The sequence below is a fragment of the Thamnophis sirtalis genome, unplaced genomic scaffold (assembly GCF_051295495.1).
Source record: "Thamnophis sirtalis isolate CommonGarterSnake01/CBP01778 unplaced genomic scaffold, rThaSir2_p1.2 scaffold_10, whole genome shotgun sequence".
NCBI lineage: Eukaryota > Metazoa > Chordata > Lepidosauria > Squamata > Natricidae > Thamnophis > Thamnophis sirtalis.
Window position 1 is genome coordinate 56,859,943 of NW_028261390.1, and position 22,271 is coordinate 56,882,213.

General features: G+C 37.4%; 1 protein-coding gene across 6 annotated transcripts in view; it reads left to right on the top strand.

Moving 5' to 3' along the window:
* RAPGEF2 (Rap guanine nucleotide exchange factor 2) overlaps positions 1 to 22,271 on the top strand; it is a 152,059-nt gene that overhangs the window by 81,255 nt on the left and 48,533 nt on the right. Inside the window, exon 1 of one of the 6 annotated variants that reach the window (XM_087724669.1) lies at positions 7,695 to 7,763. The exons of 4 other annotated variants lie outside the window; for them this stretch is intronic. In XM_087724669.1, coding sequence (XP_087580795.1) covers positions 7,710 to 7,763 — 54 coding nt within the window. In that variant the 5' untranslated portion in view covers positions 7,695 to 7,709. Of the gene's footprint in view, positions 1 to 7,694; positions 7,764 to 8,064; positions 8,642 to 22,271 lie in introns of those variants that run through there. One more of the 6 variants, XM_087724668.1, reaches the window with a different exon arrangement.

Here is a 22,271-nt window from a genome sequence, read left to right on the forward strand (position 1 = left end):
ATGGGCAGAAAAGTGTCACCAGCAACAATCGGTAGGTGGTTGACGGTTGGCATAGCCCTTGCCTACGAACAGCAATCCAAAGCCATACCTAACCGCATCACCAAGTATTCAACCCATAGTGCTGCCACTACCGCCGCCTGACCGACTCAGGCATCGTTGGAAGACATCTGCAGAGCTGCGACCTGGGCCTCACTATCACCATTTATCAGACATTATTGGCTGGACTTATTTGCTTTGGCGGAGGTGGGGTTTGGATGGTGCGTGCTGCAAAGGGTTTTCTCTACGAAAGGGGCCCTGGACCAGACTGTTGCCTGCTCTTGATCATCTATTCTTGGCTATATGCTTCCAAGCAGTGCACAGAGAAAGATGGTTGGTCTTACCTGAACGGTAGTTCTCTGTGCACTGCGGGAGACTCCATTCCCTACCTGAGGAGTCGGTCCAAGTCCCATATCAAATTCTGCATTTCTAACCATGACTCTTTTACGACTTTCTTTAATCTAAGCTTTCGTTAAGAACTGACCTACAGCAAGCCTAAGGAGGCATGTCCAAATATTCAAACTCAGTCTCGAGGCTAATAGGCACAAGTTTTAACACCCCTGCATGGAGTCTCCTGCGCAGTGCACAGAGAACTATCGTTCAGGTAAGACCAACCATCTTTTTATCCCTTCACTGGTCAAGTTTGTTGGCCAGAGTTATCATCATCACCCTAGTCAAATATCTTTGTACTTTCTCCTTTATAAAAGTAGAGCCTTAATCTGGATTTTTAAAAGAATGTTCTTCAAAGCCCTCAAAGTACTCAGCTGTTATGCTTAGTGTTCTCAAACTACATGTTACTGGCAGGAATTTTGCTGTCAAGCTTTATTCAAGTGGATTAGAATTCACCAGAACTGTTTGGCAAGATTGTCTTTCAGGGATATATACATATAGCTTATCAGTCAGGAAAGATTTGCCATATTTCTAGGGAATTTTTATTTAGTCTTTACATCTATATCAGTTTGATTAATTATGTGCCATCAAGTTATGGTTGATTTATAGTGATTTTAAAGATTTTTCCCCCCATGATGATCTGTCTCTAACCTGGTCTTTCAGATCTTCTAATGGTGCACTCATCACCACTGATGTAGCTGTAACTATCCACCTGGCTTCTAGTTGACCTCTTTGTGTTTCATTCCACTTTTCCCAGTCCTACAGCTTTCTGTATCAAATAATCTGATAAATTATATAAAGACCTAATAAAAGTTAGACTAAGTTCGTAAGAAACTAGGCAGTATGATTTCATATGCAAATTAATAGTATGCAATTAATTTGAAAAGCTTCTTTCCAATCAGATGTTATGGCTGTACAATTCTACTCTGATTTTTAACCATGATTGATTGATTTTTCTTGTACTTTTGTTTTTACAATACAAACATGGATGGTATTCAAAAGGGAAGCGTGAATGTCTCCAATTATTTTATAAAATAATACCCATCACTGTATCTTCATATTTATAGTACTAAGCTATGTATTTCCTTATTGCTAATCTATAAACACCTATTCCTTTTCCAAAGAAAAGAAAAGTTTTGTCTGTAGTTTTTGGGTTTTTTCTTTTCTTTTCTTGTCTGCTCTGTCCAAGCCCTTACTTTTTCTCTCAGCAACCAGCAGGTGGGGCTCTTGCATTTTTCTGTTTGTTTGTTTACTTTTTCTTCTTAGGAATATTGTCTCCAGCCAAAGTTTTTTCTTTCCAGCCTCTTGCCTTATCTCAAGTCTAAGACTAACTTGGGCAGGGGGGGAGGGGCAAAGGATGGGACATACATTCCAGGTTCCAAGTTGCTGCTATCTTTCTTTTGATCTGCAGGACTTTGATTTTGCTGCTGTTCTTTTGCTGCACTTCCACTCTGGGTTCTGTTTCCCAGTGTTTTTCAGAGTCCAGAAATATTATCCAACAGCAGATCTTTTCTCCTGGTGATGTAATAGTATGTGGTAATGATCTTGGGAAACCTGGTGAAGAACTACTATAGTACATAGGGAGTGGTCCAGGGGTGGGTTTCTCACCCCGTTCCAACCGGTTCGGTTGGAACGGGGCCGACGGCATCCTCGCGCACGCGTGTGGCTCCTGGAGGATTAGCTGCTCCTGGAGGATCGCGCAGGCGCTGTATGCGTCCTGCGCATGTGTGGAAGCACAGAACTCGTCAAAACCTGGTAAGGAGCGCAGGCGCGTGGGTGGGCCCTTCGCCGTTCCCGGAAGTTACTTACTTCCAGGTTCGCCGACCAACTGGTTCGCAGGGACTGCCGCGAACCGGTTGAAACCCACCCCTGGAGTGGTCAGATAAGAGGGAGCATAGCTCACAGAGGCATAGTGGATGAAGCAGGAGGTTCAAGGGAGACCATGCCTAAGTTATCAGGCTTTAAAGGTGACAGTAGGAGAATTGTATTTTCAGACTTGCAAGACTGTTAATGAAGACTCTGTTAATGTAGCTTTACAATAAAGTAGGCTCAAGGTTTATTTATTTATTTGTTTGTTTGTTTGTTTGTAAAATTTATATGCCGCCCAATCCTGAAGGACTCAGCCTTCCATCCTTCCGAGGTGGGTGAAATGAGGACCCAGACTGTGGGGGCAATGTGCTGTGTAAACTGCTTAGAGAGGGCTGAAAGCCCTATGAAGCGGTATATAAGTCTAACTGCTAATTAGCTTATGTGACTGTGTTTCCTCTCTGGTCTACCTAGCAAGGCCAACAGGTGTCCTGCTGGTCCATATATGCTTCTTGCAGTTCTTCTAGCTATATAGCTTTAAAGTGCTTTTCTTTTCCCCTCTACCTAAAATTTGAAAATGCTACTTGTTTCATCGCCATGTGATCCTAATATATTGAAAAAGGGAGGAGAATAAAGGAAGAATGGTTACAAATTGTGTAACAGAATGTGTGGATGACCTTGGGAAATGAGGAGATGAGATGCTGCCTAGGAAACAATCAGAAAAGGAAGGGAGGAGCTCCCAATGGATTAATGGTCAGAGGAAGAAACTTGGGAAGATTCTGCTGTAGTTTTTCAGGCAGCTTTAAGTGGGGACAACAAGTTTTTACATTAAGAGTTGATTCCTAATGTATAGTAGATTGCATTAGTGTAGTCTTGGAATAAAGTAGAATTAGCTTGTCTAGTTGTGTTGCTTTTATGGCTTGCCTGGGCAGGCTAACATTTGCCCGTCATGTTGTCCTTCAATATATCTCCCTCCAATTGACTGGATTGAAAGGTAAACTGGCTTTCTTGAGTTACCAATCCCAAGTGTTGGAGTTGCCTTCCCATGATTTACTATAGATGATCATATTAAGATTTGGGGCATTGATTGATTGATTGATTTATTACATTTATATGCCACCTTTTTCCCCAAAGGGGACTCAGGGCGGCTCACAATTCAATCAGGGAAGGGGGTACAGACGGGGGGATAAAAAAGACGAGACATAACAATATAAAATTTAAAAACACACAACAACCATACCATTCGAGAAGGGGGGCAAAACTCTTTAGTCCCAGGCCTGCGGAACAGCCAGGTTTTAAGGGCTTTGCGGAAGGCCTGGAGGGTGGTGAGGGTTCGAATCTCCACGGGGAGCTCGTTCCAGAGGGTCGGAGCAGCCACAGAGAAGGCTCTCCTCCGGGTAGTCGCCAGTCGGCATTGGCCGGCGGATGGAATTCGGAGGAGGCCTAATCTGTGGGATCTGATCGGTCTATTGGAGGTAATTGGCAGCAGGCGGTCTCTCAAGTACCCAGGTCCAATACCATGAAGGGCTTTATAAGTGACGACTAGCGCATTCTATTCATCTTAATCAAGTAAGATTTTATAAGTGATATTTTGGAATGTGGTAGCTGCTCCACATTCATCATGAATGACATCATCATGAACCAAAAGAGGGATGGCAAAAGCCACTCTTTTTTTTTTTAGTTGACTTCTGCTGGAATCTCCCCGTATCATTTTGTTATATTCAAGAACAAATTTTTAGCCCTGATTAAAGGATGCATCTGTTATGTCCATTTACAGCATTTTATTGAGCTCCTCCTTTAACACCTTTTCTTTGGAGGTTCTGTAATATTGCTATTGTAGAGAGCTTTCCTTGTATTTATATGATATTCTACATTGCTTAAATCTATTTGATTGGTAAATATTTTTGAAATGCATCCATAATCTTTAGTAATTTATTCTGCTGTGATTTGAACATTTGAGATTCAGAAGCTCTTCTAGTGAGGACAGGTTCATTCCATACTTGGTCCAATACTTTTTTCTTCTTCTACTCTCTTCTCTCTTCTGTCATGGCTCAGGACTCAGCCTCTGATGAAGCTGCTTCCAAATTATATAGGGATCTTGCCACTCAGTCTGTAATTTATATTATGTGCTAGGTAGCCACAAAAGTTCTTGTTCCCTGTTCTATTTTCCCTGGTTATGACAAGGAATTCTTGGTGAATTAATTTAATACTGTGTTCCCCAACCTTTCCGAGGGGGCAGGAGAGGGGATGGTTTTATGCAAGGGGCATGTATGCACAGCTTCATTTGTGTGAGATGGGGATGGGGCTGCAAACACTGCTGCACGCTGGTAAGGAGAGTGGGGCTGTGTGCACGCCCTGGCCCACCACTCTGACAACCTGATTGCAAATAGGCCATTGTCCGGTAGTTCACAGGTTGGGGAACCCTGTTTTAATATCTTTAGTTTATATTGTTGGGTAAATAAAATAATCACTGAAAGCAGAGAATATAAACCAGATGATCATTGATATTATTTTGATCTATAATATGTTTGTATTTTTATTAATTATGTAAATCAAATAGAAAAAAGAAAAAACTCAGGTGTGTGTGTGTGTGTGTGTGTGTGTGTGTGTAATATAGACATATAATTTTATACTGGGGATAAAGGCTGATATGAAAATAAAGTGTCTATTTTTTAAAAAGACATTAAAAATAAAAAGTTTATTTAATAAAGTTTGTTTCCAAGAATTTTTTTTCTTTCAAAAAATTGATGAAAGTATTGAAAGAATAAAAATAACCTTAAGTATTTCTTCTAGAATAAAGATTGTAATGATAAGTTGCTCATATACTGCTGCCTTTAATTTCCCATCCTCCCTTTTTATTAATAATAAGGAATAGAAAGATTAACATTAGCACATTATAGTTATTAAAACATAGATTAGCATGTAAAAATGTATAAACATTCATTTCAATCTAAGCAATCGTCAGTTGTAAGAAATCTTATAGAATAAAATAGTCTTAGTCTCAAAAAAAGCAAAAACATTGAATAATAGTAACTGAGAAAAGCTAATAATTTTATAGATAAATCACATATTCAATGAATCTCATTTCCCAGCTTGTATAAAAATGGAATATGTAGAGAAGTCTAAAGCAATTACTTTTATATTTTACTGTTACATTGATATTTCATTGGGTTTCTTTTTTAGACAGCTTATCAAATGGACAAAATTAATTTATCATTTGGATTATGACTTACTGGTCTGCCCTATCATTACTTATGTAGTCCTCTAAATTTAATGAAATTAAAAACATTTTTTTTATTGCTAGCAACTGTCTTACTATTCATTAAAAGCAACCATCTGAATTTATTGAAGAGCAGGAAGTGCTGGAGGATGGAGTTAAATGCACCATCAGTTTAGAGATCCAAGTCCAGCTCCCCTTGTATTCTGTGGGCCCTTATCTATAGCCAATGTAGTGCTGAACATTAGTTGACCGAATTCTTGAGTATAGGTTGGAGCAATAAATCTTTCTGAACTACAACTTAGCTATGATCCTGATCCTTTGTGCTTGACAGACTGTAAATTCTTTTGCACATTATAATTAGCCTGAGAGTCACATGGAACTGCTGTTCCATAGCCTATGTTAGAATCAAAGGCTGTGTCAGTTTCTTTTTTGAATGGGAGAAGGATGCAGCAAATTGCCTTTATTGAAATGTCTTTCAGTGATTGGGCATTTTTTCTCTCTTTTGGGGGGAGTATTTTTGCTATTGTAAAGCGTTTAATGGGTTCAGTCATTTCTAGGATACGGTTAATCAGACCTAGATATGTGATAGTATGGGTCAGAAATCAAGAAAGCGTTATTTTTCTTGCATCTCAATTTAAAAAAGGTAAAACTTTTATGATTCCTTTTTAGTTCTTGAGTCAGTAAACAGATTATTGTCTTCAGGGGACCCTCCTTTCCTTGAGAATAAATTTGCTCATTTTTCCAGAGAATAATGTATCTGTTCTTGTCTTCCTGTAAATCTGATGAGATCTTAGAAGATAGGAGTACAGGGTCTAATATTTGGGCACTGTCCCAAATATTTCTGTGGAGAATAGAGAAAAAACTAATAACTCTTCCTTACTGGCTCAGAGAATAAACCAAATATAAACTTTTGAAATGGGAAAGAATCTCTTCCCATGGCCCTGATTTCATTTTTTTGAGATCTATAAAAGAAACAGTCTCTACAAAAGCAAGCAGTAGCACTGTATACTTCTTTATTGAAAGATAAAGATAATCCAGAGAGATTTAACCAAATTTCCTAAACCACAATGGTATGCTAATTACATATTTTAAAAATAAAATAATTAAGAGATTAAATTGAGTAAAATAAATTGAAAGTGTTGTTTCCTATTACAGTGTTGTGTAATCTATGAATACTTTAAATGGGAACTTCTTCAATCTATGACAAAGGGTAGCTGTCACTGTCATAGCAAATTTTCCACTGAGGAATTTACATCCCTGACTAAGATTCACTATTATCTAAAGCTTTCTGTACAGTAATTCTCAACTTAAGACCACAATTGAGCCGAAAATTTCTGTTGCTAAGCAAGATAGTTGTTAAGTTAACTTAGCCCCATTTTATGACCTTCTTATCGTAGTTGTTAAGTGAATCACTGCAGTTATTAGTTATTAACATGCTTGTTAAGTTAACCTGGCTTCCCTATTGACTTTGCTTGTCAGATGGTAGCAAAAGGACCCATACTTCAGGACACTGCAACAGTCATAAATACATGCCAGTTGCTAAGTGTTCAGATTTCAATCACATGATCACGGGGATGCTGCAACAATTGTTAAGTGTGAAAAATAGTCATAAATCATTTTTTTCAGTGCTTTTGTGACTTTGAACAATCACTAAATGAATGGTAGCTGTACCTGTGAATTTGAAATCTTGTGAAGTGCTCCATTAATGATTAGATATTTACAGCTTTGGTGCAATATTATTTTTGGATGAAGTATGGAATGAGGAGGTATCAACCAATGCTATGCATTATATTCACCTTGGTGAACATTTATATTTAGTTTGGAGACAGTTAAGTAAGAAAAATCTCCTTATTCCTATCCTGCCTTGGTAAGGCACTGGAGCCAGCAGTCAATGGATTTCTTTCCCTCTGGGATTTGCTTGACCTACAGAAGCCGATATAATACAGGCAAGCGCTTGTTACTCTATTTGAATTGTCCATCTGTACTTTAATGAGTGAAATAGTTAAGCAGCTGGGGGAGCGAACGGCAAGGAATCTGTCTTTCCATTTGAGTTGAATTTTTCGATGTATGGGGGGGGGGGAAAGGGAGGGAGGCAGTGAGAGATCGACTTACATCATTAGAACTGCATTGAGTGTGCCTGTGTGCAGGTTAAGAGACAGACTACAGTGTCTTTGCTTTCTGCAGGAAGCAGCAATGCCGTTTGTATCCTAAGAGGAATTTTTTATTTAGAAAAGGAAGCGTTCTTTCTACGAAGGAAATGGCTTTCCTTGTGCGTTGCTATGCCAACTGCCTGCAGCCATGGTCTTCCAAAGTAAGCACAATAACGTAATTATATTGGCGTATTACATTCAGACTCATGATTCTCTAGGTTTGTTTTTCTCTGTGTATGTGCCTTTGGTCCTCTCCCCCCCCACCCCCCTTCGCTTGGTGACGTTCCTGGTGTTAGACATGATTTCCTTGAATGTGAGGGACAGACATTATTAAATTAAATGTCCGTCAGTGTTATGCTGCTTAGATTAATTGTGCAAAACTTGGCTAGTTGACGGGAACAGAGATCACTGGTCATCCTGTCAGCATCATTAGCAGCCATGGAGGAGGTCCCTATTCAGATGCTCTGCCCTAATTTTTTATTTTTGTTAAAAAGAAAAATGGGGCTGGGGAGCTCTCTTGTCACCGTGATTGCAAACTAAGCAGGAGAAATAACAATCTTGGCTGTGTACAGGAAGCTGGTCGCTGCATCCTGACTAATACTATATGGTTTTAAGCTTTTTTGAGGGAGTCTTGTGTGCAGTCAGCCATTTTAGCTCCCCCCCTCCTTTTTTTCTCCTTTTTGGTCTCAGGGAATGCTCCTGCTTCTTGTAGAAGAATGCTGGATGTGTATGGTGTTGCTAGGCACTTTACCTCTGTGCATGCTTAAGATATAAAGTGTTACAAAAATGGAGGCAAATGCTGTTTGGATTATATTTCTGTACTGCCAGTGTGAGAGATTTTGTGAACGATACTTTGAGCTCTTGGCTTGCTTCCCCCCCTGTTTTTTTGTTATTTAATTTATTGCACTAGAGGTTGATTGCTATTCATGATAAATTAACAGATCATGTGCAAATTAAGTTCGGCATATGTTTGTTCATTATGAAACCTCTTGCAATCCCAGCTAACCATGGAGTTATGGGCCAGCAGGAGAAATATTCAGTAAGTATCGCAAATTCTGCTTCTTTTTAAAGGGTTTTTCTACATTTAATTTTAAATTGTAGCTGCCTATATTATGCTCACTTTACTTTTGTGAAAATAATTGTGAATCATTGCAGTAGGACCGGCTTGAATTTAATTTTTTATTTGTATTTAAAATATTTAAGTTGCATAATTCTAAATAAAGAAGTTTGTAATATTAACTTTATGTAGGCTATACTTAAGTTGAACTTCTGATCATATTTCTTTTGAAGTTAAAATTACTTCTGAATGCACAGTGAAGTAGAATAATTTTCTAATTCCTTGTATGCACATTATAAATCTGCTTTTCCTGTGTGTGGCAAATCTTGCTTGTTAAAAAAATGGAATTATTTAAAATTTACAAGCAATAAATGCTAGTTCTTTTAATTGATCCCATGAGTCAACTATACATATCATCTAGTAATCCCATAGGTAGATGCTGTTAGTTGTATGTAAAGATCACATTCATAAAAAGAACAGAAAATTTGTAACTGTTACTCTTGAATGCCAAAAATTTAAGGCCAAAATCCAGAAAGGTGTGCCCAACAGAGCTGTCTTTTTTTCCTTGAATGGCAGCCTCTTACGCAGCATTGATCAAATTGTCTCAGAAATTCCCCTGAGGTTTCAAAGCAGTTTGCCATGCTATGTAAGAGACTGGTGTTTGAAAAATAGAGGTCAAAAATTCCTTTGGGCAGAGCCAATTCATTTCATGGCTGCCTGAATAATGGCCTTTATTTGTCATTTAAACTTTATAGGACCCTGAAATGTGTGAAAATATATAGTAATTAGCATTATGAGAAATGCTTGTGATTATTCAATAAACTATTTAAAAAAAAATGCTTTGTGCAAGTATGACATTTATGAATATCCTACATCCTTAAAAGGTTGCCATATTCCTGCTGAAGTGATATAAGGCCTGTGGAGTAGTAGGAACTTTTCCTTGCAATGAAGTGTACTAATCTTAAATAACATATGGATAAAAGTGATACTTGATGTATGAAAGAGGGAAAAGAAATAGATGTTGAAACAATTTTAAAGCTAAAACTGAAACCAGAATGTATCAGATGGTTGTTAGTATTTTTAAACTTAATGATTTTAAAATTGCAAAATAATATTGTGTTCGTGAATTATAATTAATATTCTTTAAATATCTTAAGTAATGCATTACATTCTAGCAGTCTTTATATATGCTTTTCCTTTCTGAATCACTGTGCTGATTGTAAACATTTTAAATAAGGTTGAAGCTCTCAAAAGAGAGTACTGCCTTCCTCTTCTTTATAGCTATATATTTTATATTGCAATATCTATATCTATATATTGATGTGGCAATAGTAACCATTTCCCTAGTGTGCATTCTCTTTCCAATCGGCATGCCTAAAACCCCAAATTTCTCATGCTAAGAAATGACTCAAAGAGTGATATAGAAACAAGTTTTATATTGGAACAATATAAGATGTGGGAGGAAGGACCGGAGAACATATATATTGATTGTCATCTTAAAATAAGAAGACATTACTTAGACTTTTGGATAGCCAGGAATAGTAGAGGATTTCTAAACATGAGTTTGAAGATTACCAATCAGGTGGCTTCAGGAGATTTTCCTAGATTAGGCTTGCCTCTTCTCCATTGTTACTTGTCATCAGAGAAACTCACTTTAAAGAAGAAAAGGTTATGGAGTGCTTCAGATTCAGTTCCGACAAAGTAGGAGAAGCATGGAGAGCATGACTTGTGTCATTATTTACAACCTCTTTATCAGCACTGGCCATTTCTTTCTATATGTGGATGAGAAAGCAAAGGATGGCTATATATGCTCTGCTTTATGTCACATGAACAGGAGGGAGGGGAGATTTGCCTAGAGCAGTCACAAGCATTCTGAGTCACTTCCCACCTGCCTCTCCCAAAAGGATGAGTTAGTGGATTTTTTTTTTTTTGCAAGCTTTTTCTTCACAAGCCTTGATTTAATCCATTTTGGAAGGTGATCTTTCTTTTATTGACTTCTCCCCCTTATAGCAAATTTACTTTGCTTTGTTTCATATTTTATTTAATTGTGCTAAAAGTGTCCTGATCCTCATTACATAATTACATTACATAGTGAAAAGAATTTAAAAAAATGCTCCAGATTACACAGAAGTAAAGTATTGTCTTCAATTCTTTAATGCAACTTCATCTTTACTGGAATTGCATGGCTGCCTGCTGGTTCATGTTAGAAAAAAAATTGCTGGTTTAAAGAGTTGCAAACAAATACTACATTGGCTTCTCTGTGTATTACAAAATGCCTTTCTATCACTATCTCTGCACAGATATAGTAAACTATTTTACACTATGAGACTTTTCCTGGTAATGTGAAAAACAAAGTAAAGTTGTATAGAGATGGACTTTGTTTAGCAACCACGATTGGAACTGCCAACTTGGTCGTTAAGCAAAGCAGATGGTAAGTGAAACTGTGATTGTGGTTATGATCTCACTTCAGTTTTTGTTTGCTTCACAGACCTTTGAAAGTCATAAATGTAGAATTAGTCACAATGTTACTTTTTCATTACTATTGCAGCTGTGAACAGTCACTGAATAATGAGGCAGTCACTAAGTGAGGACTGCTTGTAGTGCTGATCATAGCTGAAGAGTACCAAGTAAAATATATAAGACCTGAAGAAGAAGGGTGTGTGTGACAGTGGTGGGTTCTGGATCTCGTTGTAACTGGTATGGTTGCAGCACGCGCATGCGTACATTCCACCTGCGATGCTCCGCTATGCCTCCATGACACTCACATCGCTGTACGCTCCGTGCACGTGCACAGAACCCCCGAAAACCTCAAATACCGGTAAGGAGCACAGGTGGGCAAGTGGGTGGGGCCTCCGGAGCACCATACCAGAACAGTACCTGGTGTTCCCGGCAGGCACCGGTATGCCCATACTGGGGCATATCGGTCGTAACCCACCACTGGTGTGTGTGACAGAGAGAGAGTGAGTGAGTGAATGAATGAATGCTCTCCTGAATGTCGCTTCATCTGTTTATGAAGTAAAATGTACCAATTATTTCTTCTCAGTGGTATCCTGATTTGGAAGCTCTACGGGAAAGAGATTCGGTGCTAGTCTTACAGTTTTTTAAAACATGATCACATTTTTATTGATATAAGCATATACATAATAGTTGCTAGGTTCCTTTCTAAACTGGTTTTTTGGGGGGGAGGCAGGAGTTCTATTTTGTATCTGTTGCCTTCTCCTTTGTTTGTTTTATGGCATAACCTACTATTGATGGTCATTTGTTTCTTTAAATTTCAATTCAATTTTCAATTTGTTTATTTATAGGCCGCCCTTTTCCCTGAGGGGACTCAGGGCGGCTTACAATCAAAAAAGGAAGGGGAGTGTGGGACAATACGAAAAAAGAAATGTGCACAGAGTAAATTAGACAATAAAACTCAACATTCACTCAGCATTCGGGAGGGGCGAAATAAGATTATCTATTTAATCTTATTATATAAGATTAAAAAGCAGAAGTTGATGCAAATCTTACACACAAACTGACTACACACATACTAATAATTTGAAGTTACATTTCAACCTTTTTCTTTCCATCAGTTAATATTGTTTTCTATTTGATTTTCTCAGTGCCCATTCTTATAGTTAAGATATTATTTTTGTTGGACTAGTTTGAGCATTTTATGGATTTATGAAGCTATAGTTTGCCAAATTTATTTATTATTAAGGTATTTGTTCTATAACAGTCAAACTTGTTTTAATCTCTTTGCATCATTTCAGTAGGGTTCTTGATGGTTGAGTTTCCAGAATCTTCTATATGAGTTGGCCATTGTTAGGTGGTTTTTCATCATTAATTGATAAGAATTATTAATTATTTATATCATGAGTTGAGGCACTAGGGATTATATAAAGAAAATGGTAAAATTTATTCTCATATTATTGAATTCAACTCATTTACAAGATTCAACTTAGTACTTGGATTTAAAAACAACAAAATACTGCTGTTGTAATTTGGGAAAGTACATAGATACCAAGCTGAAAAAAATGCGTAGCAATTTTATTTTGTCATCTAAAATCTGAATGTCTCTTGGCTTTCTTATCAGTACGTTTGTACATAGAAAATACAATCCTAGTTTATGTCAGTAATTTTGAGTTAGAGGAAGATATTTTGTTGATGAATTTTATAGTTTCATTTAAACAAATGCATATTTATCTATACATTAATATAGCAGTGCCCAATCTTTTTGGCACCAGGGACTGGTTTTGTGGAAGACAATTTTTCTACAAACTGGGGATGGGGGGGAGGAGAGATGGTTTTGCGTGCTACTTAGATCCTGCACATGTGTAGCTGAAGCTTTGCTTACCTTGTGCGGCCTGGTTCCTAACAGACCATGGATGGTACCAGCCTTCAGTCCAGGATTTGGGGACCCTGAATTGATACAAACACAGACACTTGCTTGAATGTAGAGAACAAATGAAAGGGAGAGAGAAAATGTTCTACTTTTCATCTCATAATCGCACAGACAGGAACACCATCTCTAAGGGTATAAATCTCTTTCCTTATAAAAATGTGAAGATTCAGAATAAGCTTTCAAATAAAAGAACTATATTTTATATCACACTATGCCTGTTTATTTTAATACTATTTGTGAAGCTGAAGTGTTTCTGCAATTCACTTTGGAACATGTGGTTTCAAAAGGACCTAAGGAAAAAATCATTCTTTCATTCATTTTGAATATTGTGTTGTAAAATAAAGTGTTAAATATTATTTACATTTTATTTTTTAGGATTTTTGAAATTATTTTAGTGTGCTATAATTATTTGTACTTTAAAGCTCATGTAAGTCTTCTTCCCGAAAATCTTCATTTGTATTCTGTTGGGATTATAGTACATTATTGTTATTTAAAGAATTGATATAATTATTAAAAAGCACAAGCTCTGAAAATATGGATTTAGTTGGAAAGTTTGTTGTAGTATGATAAACCGGTAATCCTTTTGCCTTTTATTGTTTTCAAAAGGAGCAACTACTGGGTCATTTATACAGGTTTTACATGTTTACCTCTGTTCTTTTTTTTTGAATGGCAAGCTTTATGTTATGATGTTAGCAGGCTGAGTACTACAGATGATGAAATTCATGTTCATGAAAAGTATTTTACAGGTATAGATTGTAAAGCAATAACTTCTCCGAATAGGAGAAAACTACCTTGCCAACTAGAACTGTACTTAGCACCCCTAGATTCTGTTGAGTAAAAGTAGTGAAAGAAAATTTTCTGTTATGAATATCCAGGGGTTTGCTCCTTCCAACAATATGTATAGTAGCACTGTCAGGCTGAGAGTAGCTCAGTTAATTCACCTCACATATGGATTTATATATTATTTACTTTAGTTCCCTCCAATATAAATATTTTCTGGACAGTAGACCATTTACTATGCCCAATTGTAAAAATCCTAATAATGCCTGGTGGCATTGCTACCCATTTGGGATTCTTCGGTATATCCTTTATGAAATTATTTTTGAAAACTATTCAGATATCTCAAAATCTAGAAAGAAGATAGTTGACTGAAATGAGCATCATATAGCATATGATTACCCTATTTCAGCAATTTAAGTGGCTGTCTATTAATAAACTCAGTTTGAGGTCAGGTTGATTGATAAATTGTCTTCTACATTTTAACTTATTGAGAGAAGTATTTTTTCCAGACCTATTCTGTATAAATGTTTGACAATAGAAGTATTTCTCAGTGAGAATTCCATGATACGTGAACTTTCTATTCAGGAAGTCTAGATGAGTGCCATTTCTGCTGCCATTCTCTTTGGTCAAGCCTCCCCCCCCCATATTTCTCTCCTTTCCCATTTTCTTCCTTCTTTGAGCACCCACTCACTTATTCCTTGAAAGCTCTTTGAAGCCCTTCTTTCTTTTGAAAAACTGTCAATGTAAGTGTCAAGTTGGCATCTAGACGGAGCTTTTCAACTCGTCTTAGTTTCTGAAGCCAGTTCTGATCTGAAGACAGGTTCTAAGTGGTTGATTCTAAGATCTTATTTTCTTAGGATTATAAAAAGGATATAAACTAAATTAGCAGATGCCACCCTGAGAAAAGGAACTATGAAAGTTTATAAGAATTCCAAATGCATATTACTTGAGAGTGGAAATCTGGTTCAGTTATTTAAGGAAGATTCCAGCCACTTGGTATCTCCCTGAACATTCCAGAAGGTGGAAAGCATTTAACCTCTTTTATGTATGGTAAGATAGATATCAGACATATTCCTTGTAGCACTGAAGATATTTGTAAGAAGAAAGACTAGTCATGTGAACTCTAATCCTCATCACCATCTTACAGATGGTTAGAAAATGTACAATTGCTAGAAAACAAGTTTATTATCTGTGCCCTGGCTGAGCTGCAACAGACATCTTAGAGCCTCTGCCTGCTCAGATCACTGGAGCTGAGGGCTGTGCTACTTCTCTTTTCTTCCTATTTCTGTTTGTATGAAGCAGAGAAAATGGAAACATTCCTTGGCTGACATTGGAAGAATAAAAATATTGGACTTTGTGGATTTTATTAACTTCTGATTTTCTCTAAATGTAAACATTTCTCCCATAAGTCAACAAAACCAATCTGATAATATTCTGGGAATTTTGTAATTTTTGATATCACCTCTGTGGCCGCTAACTCTGTCATAAATTAATAATGGGGGGGGGGATTTAATATAATGTATGTGCAGTTTAGTGTGCTGTCTCTCCCCTCCCCCTTCCATAGCAACTTAAACACCTCAAGCATTTCTCGTGCATAAAATATTTTTCACACATAAAGGAAATGGATTACAGATTGTATATGGCTGGCATTATACAGCTTTCTGTCACTAGATCTCCTTATATTATGATAGGCCCAAGCTAGAATTTCCTCACCATTGAGATCCAGTCTTCTTTAATTGTGAGCTTCAGTTAAGATCTGGTTATTCCATTATGCACAGGAGGACAGATTGATGTAATTGAAAATAATGAGTTTAACATACAACCTCCCTCCTTCCTTCCTTCCTCCCCCCTGCCCTTATTTTTGATATTACAAAAATAACTTATGGATAACTTATAACTTTATTATTTTTTTTGGGGGGGGGCACATGGGTTGATTATGTTTCTTAGTATTAGCCAATCAGATTATTTAGGAATCAGCAACAGAGTAATAAAATAAATAAATTCAAGGTGCTAGTGCCATATATGCCTTAAACTTTCGAATTTGTGGGATCATCCCCTCCAGGTAGAATCTGCCCACTTTGCAGTCTACCAGGACATAATGATTTGAATTATTGGACTCTTGGTGGCAGCTCCTTCAGTTTAGAAGAGTTTGCCCTCTAAAGTTAGGTCAGCACTTGTTCTTTTGTCATTTATGAAGCTGATTAAAAAGCAATCCTTTTCCATAGGAGATTCTATAAGGGAGATTTTATGGAGGACAGGAACAGATTTTGTTTTAAGGTTTTAATACTGAATTAATGCATGAATTTTTAAAATGTGTGGATATTGTAAACTGTTTAGAATCATCCAAATGGGTGACATACAAATATTTCCAGTAAGTAATCTATTTGGAAACTAAATTATTTTTATGATTTATATTTTATGGTTTTGAAGATTATTGCAATGGATAAAAGTAGTTATCTGGCTATTATCTTTTATTAAAGATAGTTGTTATTAAAATTATTTAATAACAATTATTAAAAGTTTAGGAAATTATTTATATTAACATTGTGCTTACTATATTGTTTTAGTTTTAATGGTTGGCCATTACCCATTAGAAATTATATTATGTCTTGCTATGTTATGTTGTTATGACGTGATATGATATGATATTCATTATGGGCTGTGGTTGAAGCACTTTAGCCAAGGAATGCTGGTTGGTAGAGCCCAGGAGGTATTCCCTTTCTATCATAGCACTGTGGAACATTCTCTATCCTGAGAGTAGGATAGCGTTTACCCTGCTAGCATTTTGTAAGGTGCTAAAGTTCTGGTTAAGTGTGGGAAGGGTCCTGTCTCCTGGCTAACAGTGACTGTTGATTGTGGTATTTTCCTTAGCTGAAAGTATTTTATTTTTTATATTTATATTGGGAGGAATTGTTTTTAATTTATTTTTAAAATGTTCATTATCCAGAGTCACTTTACAAGAGACCATACAAGTTGGGGTGACCACTTTGTTTAAGAACAGAGCTGCCAATCCCCAATTGTGATTGCTAAATGAGGACTATCTTTACAGATTCTGTCAAAAGGCATAAGGGTTTTTTTTAACTGTAGCTCATTTCCATTAGATATATGGAGTGCCTAGATTGATGTAAGATTTAATTTGGGGCAGAGATGGAAGGAAAGGAGGGCAATGGAGATTGGTTATGCTGATACAGGTACACATAGGACAGATTTAACAATTGTAAGGTATTAGAACACATTGTCGAGCCTTTTTGAGATTGCCTATAACCTTTCCATATATGTGAGTTCAGTGGTGCTGTTAAACTCTTGCTTTTTCAAGATGGCTTGAGTTCTGCCATAAATTGTTCTTGGAGGTCGAAATGCTCTGATGTTACATTTTCATTGTTTTGAGTTCTAATGTCAAACTGTACATTAATCCTTCTGCACAAAGCTGGTCTCTGTTATACATTTATATTGATTACATATATTTATATTGCAGATAATGGCATATATCACAATAGAGGAAGACCGTGAAGGCACTTTAATCTTGTGCATGCTCTTATTGGAATCTGTAATGATGTTGTTGTTGGTGGTATAATGGCAAAGTAGACTTTCTTAGACAATTAGATGTCTTGTAAGATCTGGTTCCCATATTAAGGTTGTAGGGTCTGGTTCCCATGTTAATTTCATTGTCCTGTTGTTTATTGTTGCTTGTGAGAATTTGATTAAGAATGAGCAGTTTGGGCCTTCCATCAAGTGCTTGTGAAAGTGCAGGTTCATTGTCCAGTGGATGGTTTATTACCATGTTTCCCCAAAAATAAGACAGGGTCTTATTTTCTTTTGACCCTCCAAATAAGGGGTTGGCCTTATTTTAGGGGAGGTCTTATTATTTTTCAGGTGCAGGAAGCAGCAAGGCCACCAGCCCCACCCTCTCTGTCCCACCACCTGCTTGCCTGCAGCCACAATGACCCAAGTTCTCCTTGCATCATGGCATTTGCCTGCCCTGCTTGCTGGCCGTGGAACAGCTGACTGTGCTGTTCTGGCCTCAAGGGGGGGGGAGCTCTTCCTGGCAGAACAAATGAAAAAACACACACACACACACACACACACACACACACACACACTCCCCCTCCAAGGCAGCCACAATCCTTCACTAACTGGCCTTCCAGCTCCATTCTCTGCTCCACATGCAGGACAAGAAAAGTAGACTGTGTGCCTATGGTAAAAAAAATACTAGAAAATACCTTCCAAGTTCTTGCAAAAAAAAAAAAAAATCTCACGAAGTTGGAAGTAGTCCCACAAACTACTTTTGTTGCCCTGCATGTGGCAGTGGAGAATGGAGCAGGAAAGCAGGTTAGTGGAGGGATGTGGCTGCCTTGGGGGTGGGTAGGGATCTCTCACACACACACCCACACACCATCCTTTTCTTGGGAACTCTGCACAGATGCAGAGAAGGCTTTGGATAGAATATTTGGGGGATGTGCGTCTGCGCTGAGATCCCAAGGAAAGAATGATTGCTAGGAAAAGGGGAGGGGATTTTGCCTCTTATCCTGTTCTGAGTCTGTGCTGAGCTTCAGAACAGGGTAAGAGAAAGTAAAATCTCCCCTCCACATTTTCAAGCTGTTTGCAAAAATACCCCATTCCGATCCTTCAATGCTGCAATCCTGGAATATGCTGAAGGCTCGAAATGGGGCATTTTTGCGAACGGCTTGAAAATGTGGAGGGGGATATTCCTGCCTCTTCCCCTGTTCTGAAGGTCAGCACAGACTGAAAACAGGATAAGAGACAAAATCCCCCTCCCCATTTTCAAGTGGTTTGCAAAAACACCCCATTCCATGCCTTCAAATCCTGCAATCCTGGATAATGTGAAGGATCGGAATGGGGTGTTTTTGCAAATGGCTTGAAAATGGGGAGTCTCTTATCCTGTTTTCAGTCTGTGTTGATCTTCAGAACAGGGCGAGAGGCAGGAATAGCCTCCTCCACATTTTCAAGCCTTTTGCAAAAACACCCCATTTCGAGCCTTCAATGTGAATATGCAGGTGAGAAGCAACCTCCTATAGGCATGAAAATCCATACACTTGGGACATCGGAAGAAGCCCTGCGAGGAGACGCTGCTGCCGAAGTGCAGGCAATCTCCCCCTCCCACCTGCAGATCGTCCTTTCAAAGAGGAGTTTCGCCAGGACAAAGAGGTGGCTGAAGGCAGCGTTTGTGTTGCCTTCATCCTGGTGAAACTCCTCTTTAAAAGGACGATCTGCAGGTGGGGGGGATTTCCTGCACATCAGCAGCGGCGTGGACAGAATTACGAGCTGTTGACTATCACTGTTATGTAAGGAGTACATGAGGCATTTGGGTTGTGTTGCTTGGCCTCCGGCTTCTTTTGCAGCTGCAAAAACGACCGGCGTTTGCTGGAGGCAGAGGCCTGAGCAGCACCCGCAAATCAGCTGTTTTGTGAATGGAGCGGCTCAGCTGATCTGATTAAGGGGCCAAGAAACCCTGAGGTGACCGGGCAAGGGAAGGGCTGCCCCCTGTTCTGGCTAAACTCACCCCTTCATTAGGGCTTATTTTCGGGGGAGAGTTTATATTTTTACCCACCGCGAAAATCTGGCATGGCCTTAGTTTCAGGACATGTATTTTCAGGGAAACACGGTAACAATACATTAGAGTAGTTTGAGCTGTAAACAACATGCTAAAGCAGTGGTTTTGTTATATCCAGAAGGTGCGGATAAGGTTTGGAAGTGACTCAGACAGATGTGTCCTTAATTCACTGTACTGTAACAAGCAGGAGGAAGCTCAGTGCAGTCAGATTTACAAAATTATGTTGTTATAGGTAATCTCAGTAAAAGTAGTTTTAGCTTTCTTGTGGGGTTGGTTTCTTTTTTTAAAATATTTTTTTTTATTTTCAAACAAACACAAACACACAAAACATATAACATAAAAACCTCTTCAACTGCATACAGCATGTCGATTGGTTACAAGGTCTTTCTGTGTCCATTCAATAATCATCACTTGAGCTTTATCAAAAATCACATTGTCAATCAAATATTTTTGTATACGTTGTTATTATTATACTTCATTTGTTTGATTATCACTATTATTTCTTCATTTTAAACAAGGTATTCTAAATATGTATCCATTTATATTATAATGATTCATTATATCATCTTCAATATATCCAACAATAAATATTTTTATATCCTATTCTAAGCCATTCAATTATTTTAGCATTGATAACATTCTCTAATAATTTTCAATTCCATGTTTTTTCCATTATTAGTATCATCAGTCTAATTTACATGTATACAAATTGTTTAACAATTATAACAATTTAACAGTATAACAATCTATTAAGCATAGATATTATTACATCCTTTTTATATAAAATATATTAAATTTGAAGTAAATTTATGTTATGGCATTTCATTATATCATCCTGAAATCATCCAATGATATTACATCTTTATATTCTATTCCATATAGAATTATTTATCTTTTATAAAAAGGTTTTGCAACATCGTCTCCATCAGCCTCACGTACAATTTGTATAAAATTTCATATTATCAATCTAGTATATATAAATGCTTTATTATCATTATTAATCATTTATTTGACTGTAGCTATTATTACTTTGTCTTATACATAGTACTCAAAATTTAACTACATTTACCTAAATTTTATTGTGACATTTCATTTCATCATCCTGTATCCTTCCAGAAATAGTGCAATCCAATATCTCTTGCCATTTGTAGAATCTGTATTCTAAGTGATTTCTTGATAAGTCTTATGTGGACTTCTCTTGACAACTTGTTATTCATTGCATATCTTATAAAGATTCGAAACCCTCTATCTGTTCCTTTCATCAGCTTGACTTTTGTTACCGCTGGTGCTTCTGCCGAAATTACTCTCATTGTTTCTGTGGTGTTGGTTTCTTGACCTGGAGTATCTAGTGAAGCTAACACAAGACATGCTTTTTTAGTAGCAGTGATTATCGCTTAAAATTTATGGGGAGTCCTTGACTTATGACCATAATGAAACTTGTATCTAAGTTCTTATTCCTAACGATTAAGCAATTCAGTCATTAAGTGAGTCACATCTGATTTTACAACCTTTTTTTGCCATTGTGGTTAAGCAAATTGCTAAGAAAATAATCATTATGTGAATCCATTATGTCCTAGAATCATTTGATTCTGGGACACTGCAATCTTTGTAAATATATGCTGGTTGCCAAGCACCCAAATTTCAATCTATGTAATCATGGGGATGTTGCAGTGGTCAGAAGTGCAAGGACTAGTCATAAATCATTTTTTCAACCTCGTATTTTTGAACAGTCATATGAGGACTTTGTGGAAGATGTTGGTATAATTATGTTGCTGGTATAAGGTCTGAGCCATAAAGTAGTGAACTCTGATATTTCAGTTGTGATAGTTCCAGGGCTTGAAACAATATGAGCGAGTGACTAGTTTGAATATTTGAGAAAGTAATAGATGCCTAGTTGGGCTACTGGGATGTTTCCATATAGTTTTACACTGTTTTACAGGCTGTGAGTTGTGATGTCTGCATCTCAAAGTGAAATGCAAATGGTTGCTGTAGTTCCATTATTTTGGAAATGCGTTCATACTCCCATACCATTCAAAGGATGTTCATCCCAAAGTGCATAGCTAAGTATCTATGGGGATTCTCAGTCATCAAGGTCATGGTTGTCCCAAAGGTGTTTTTTCGAGGCAACTGGACTTTCTTGTTTTTCCTTGAAGATATTTCACTCCTCATCCAAGAAGCTTCTTCAGATCTGACTGGATGACAGGGAATGAAGGGTTTATATTCCTTGCAGACAGCTGGTCATTTGCATTCTTTTAGAGAGTCATTGAGGACACTTGGGGGTTTGTCTGTGTCCTCAAGGTCACCTGAGAGTGACCTACTTAATCTGTATCTAAGAATATATTTATGATTATATTTAACTAATAGTTACAAGTGAAAATATTTAACAAAGTTATGTTTCTCTTTTCCCTGTATTTCTTTAATAGCCCACCTCTGTGAAGTGTTTTATCTATGTAGTTACAGATGTGTGAAAAAGTCCTGCACGCTTTCAGTTTTAAACTATATTTACATGTTTAATCAACTTTTCACTCATAGAAACCACACAAAATTAGTACTTCGATGAAAATTTCTGTAGTCGGATTGAGATGCATACTTTTTATTAATATAGCCAAAGTCTTTAAGGTTTTGAATGAGTTTATGCGCTAAAACAAACACAACTTGAATTTTTGAGAATGTTAGGATTGAAAGTAGCCAATTAGCAGCGAGTTTTGCCTGACCAATCAAAATGCACAGAGGCTAAATCTATGAACCAATCATGTTGTCATACTCTCTGACTATAAATAGGCATGAAAAGCATCAAGAAATTTAATTTAGCTCTGGCTGCAGGCAAGGATGAAGGCCTTTGCTTTCACCAGTACTGAGCAGCGGCATCGCAT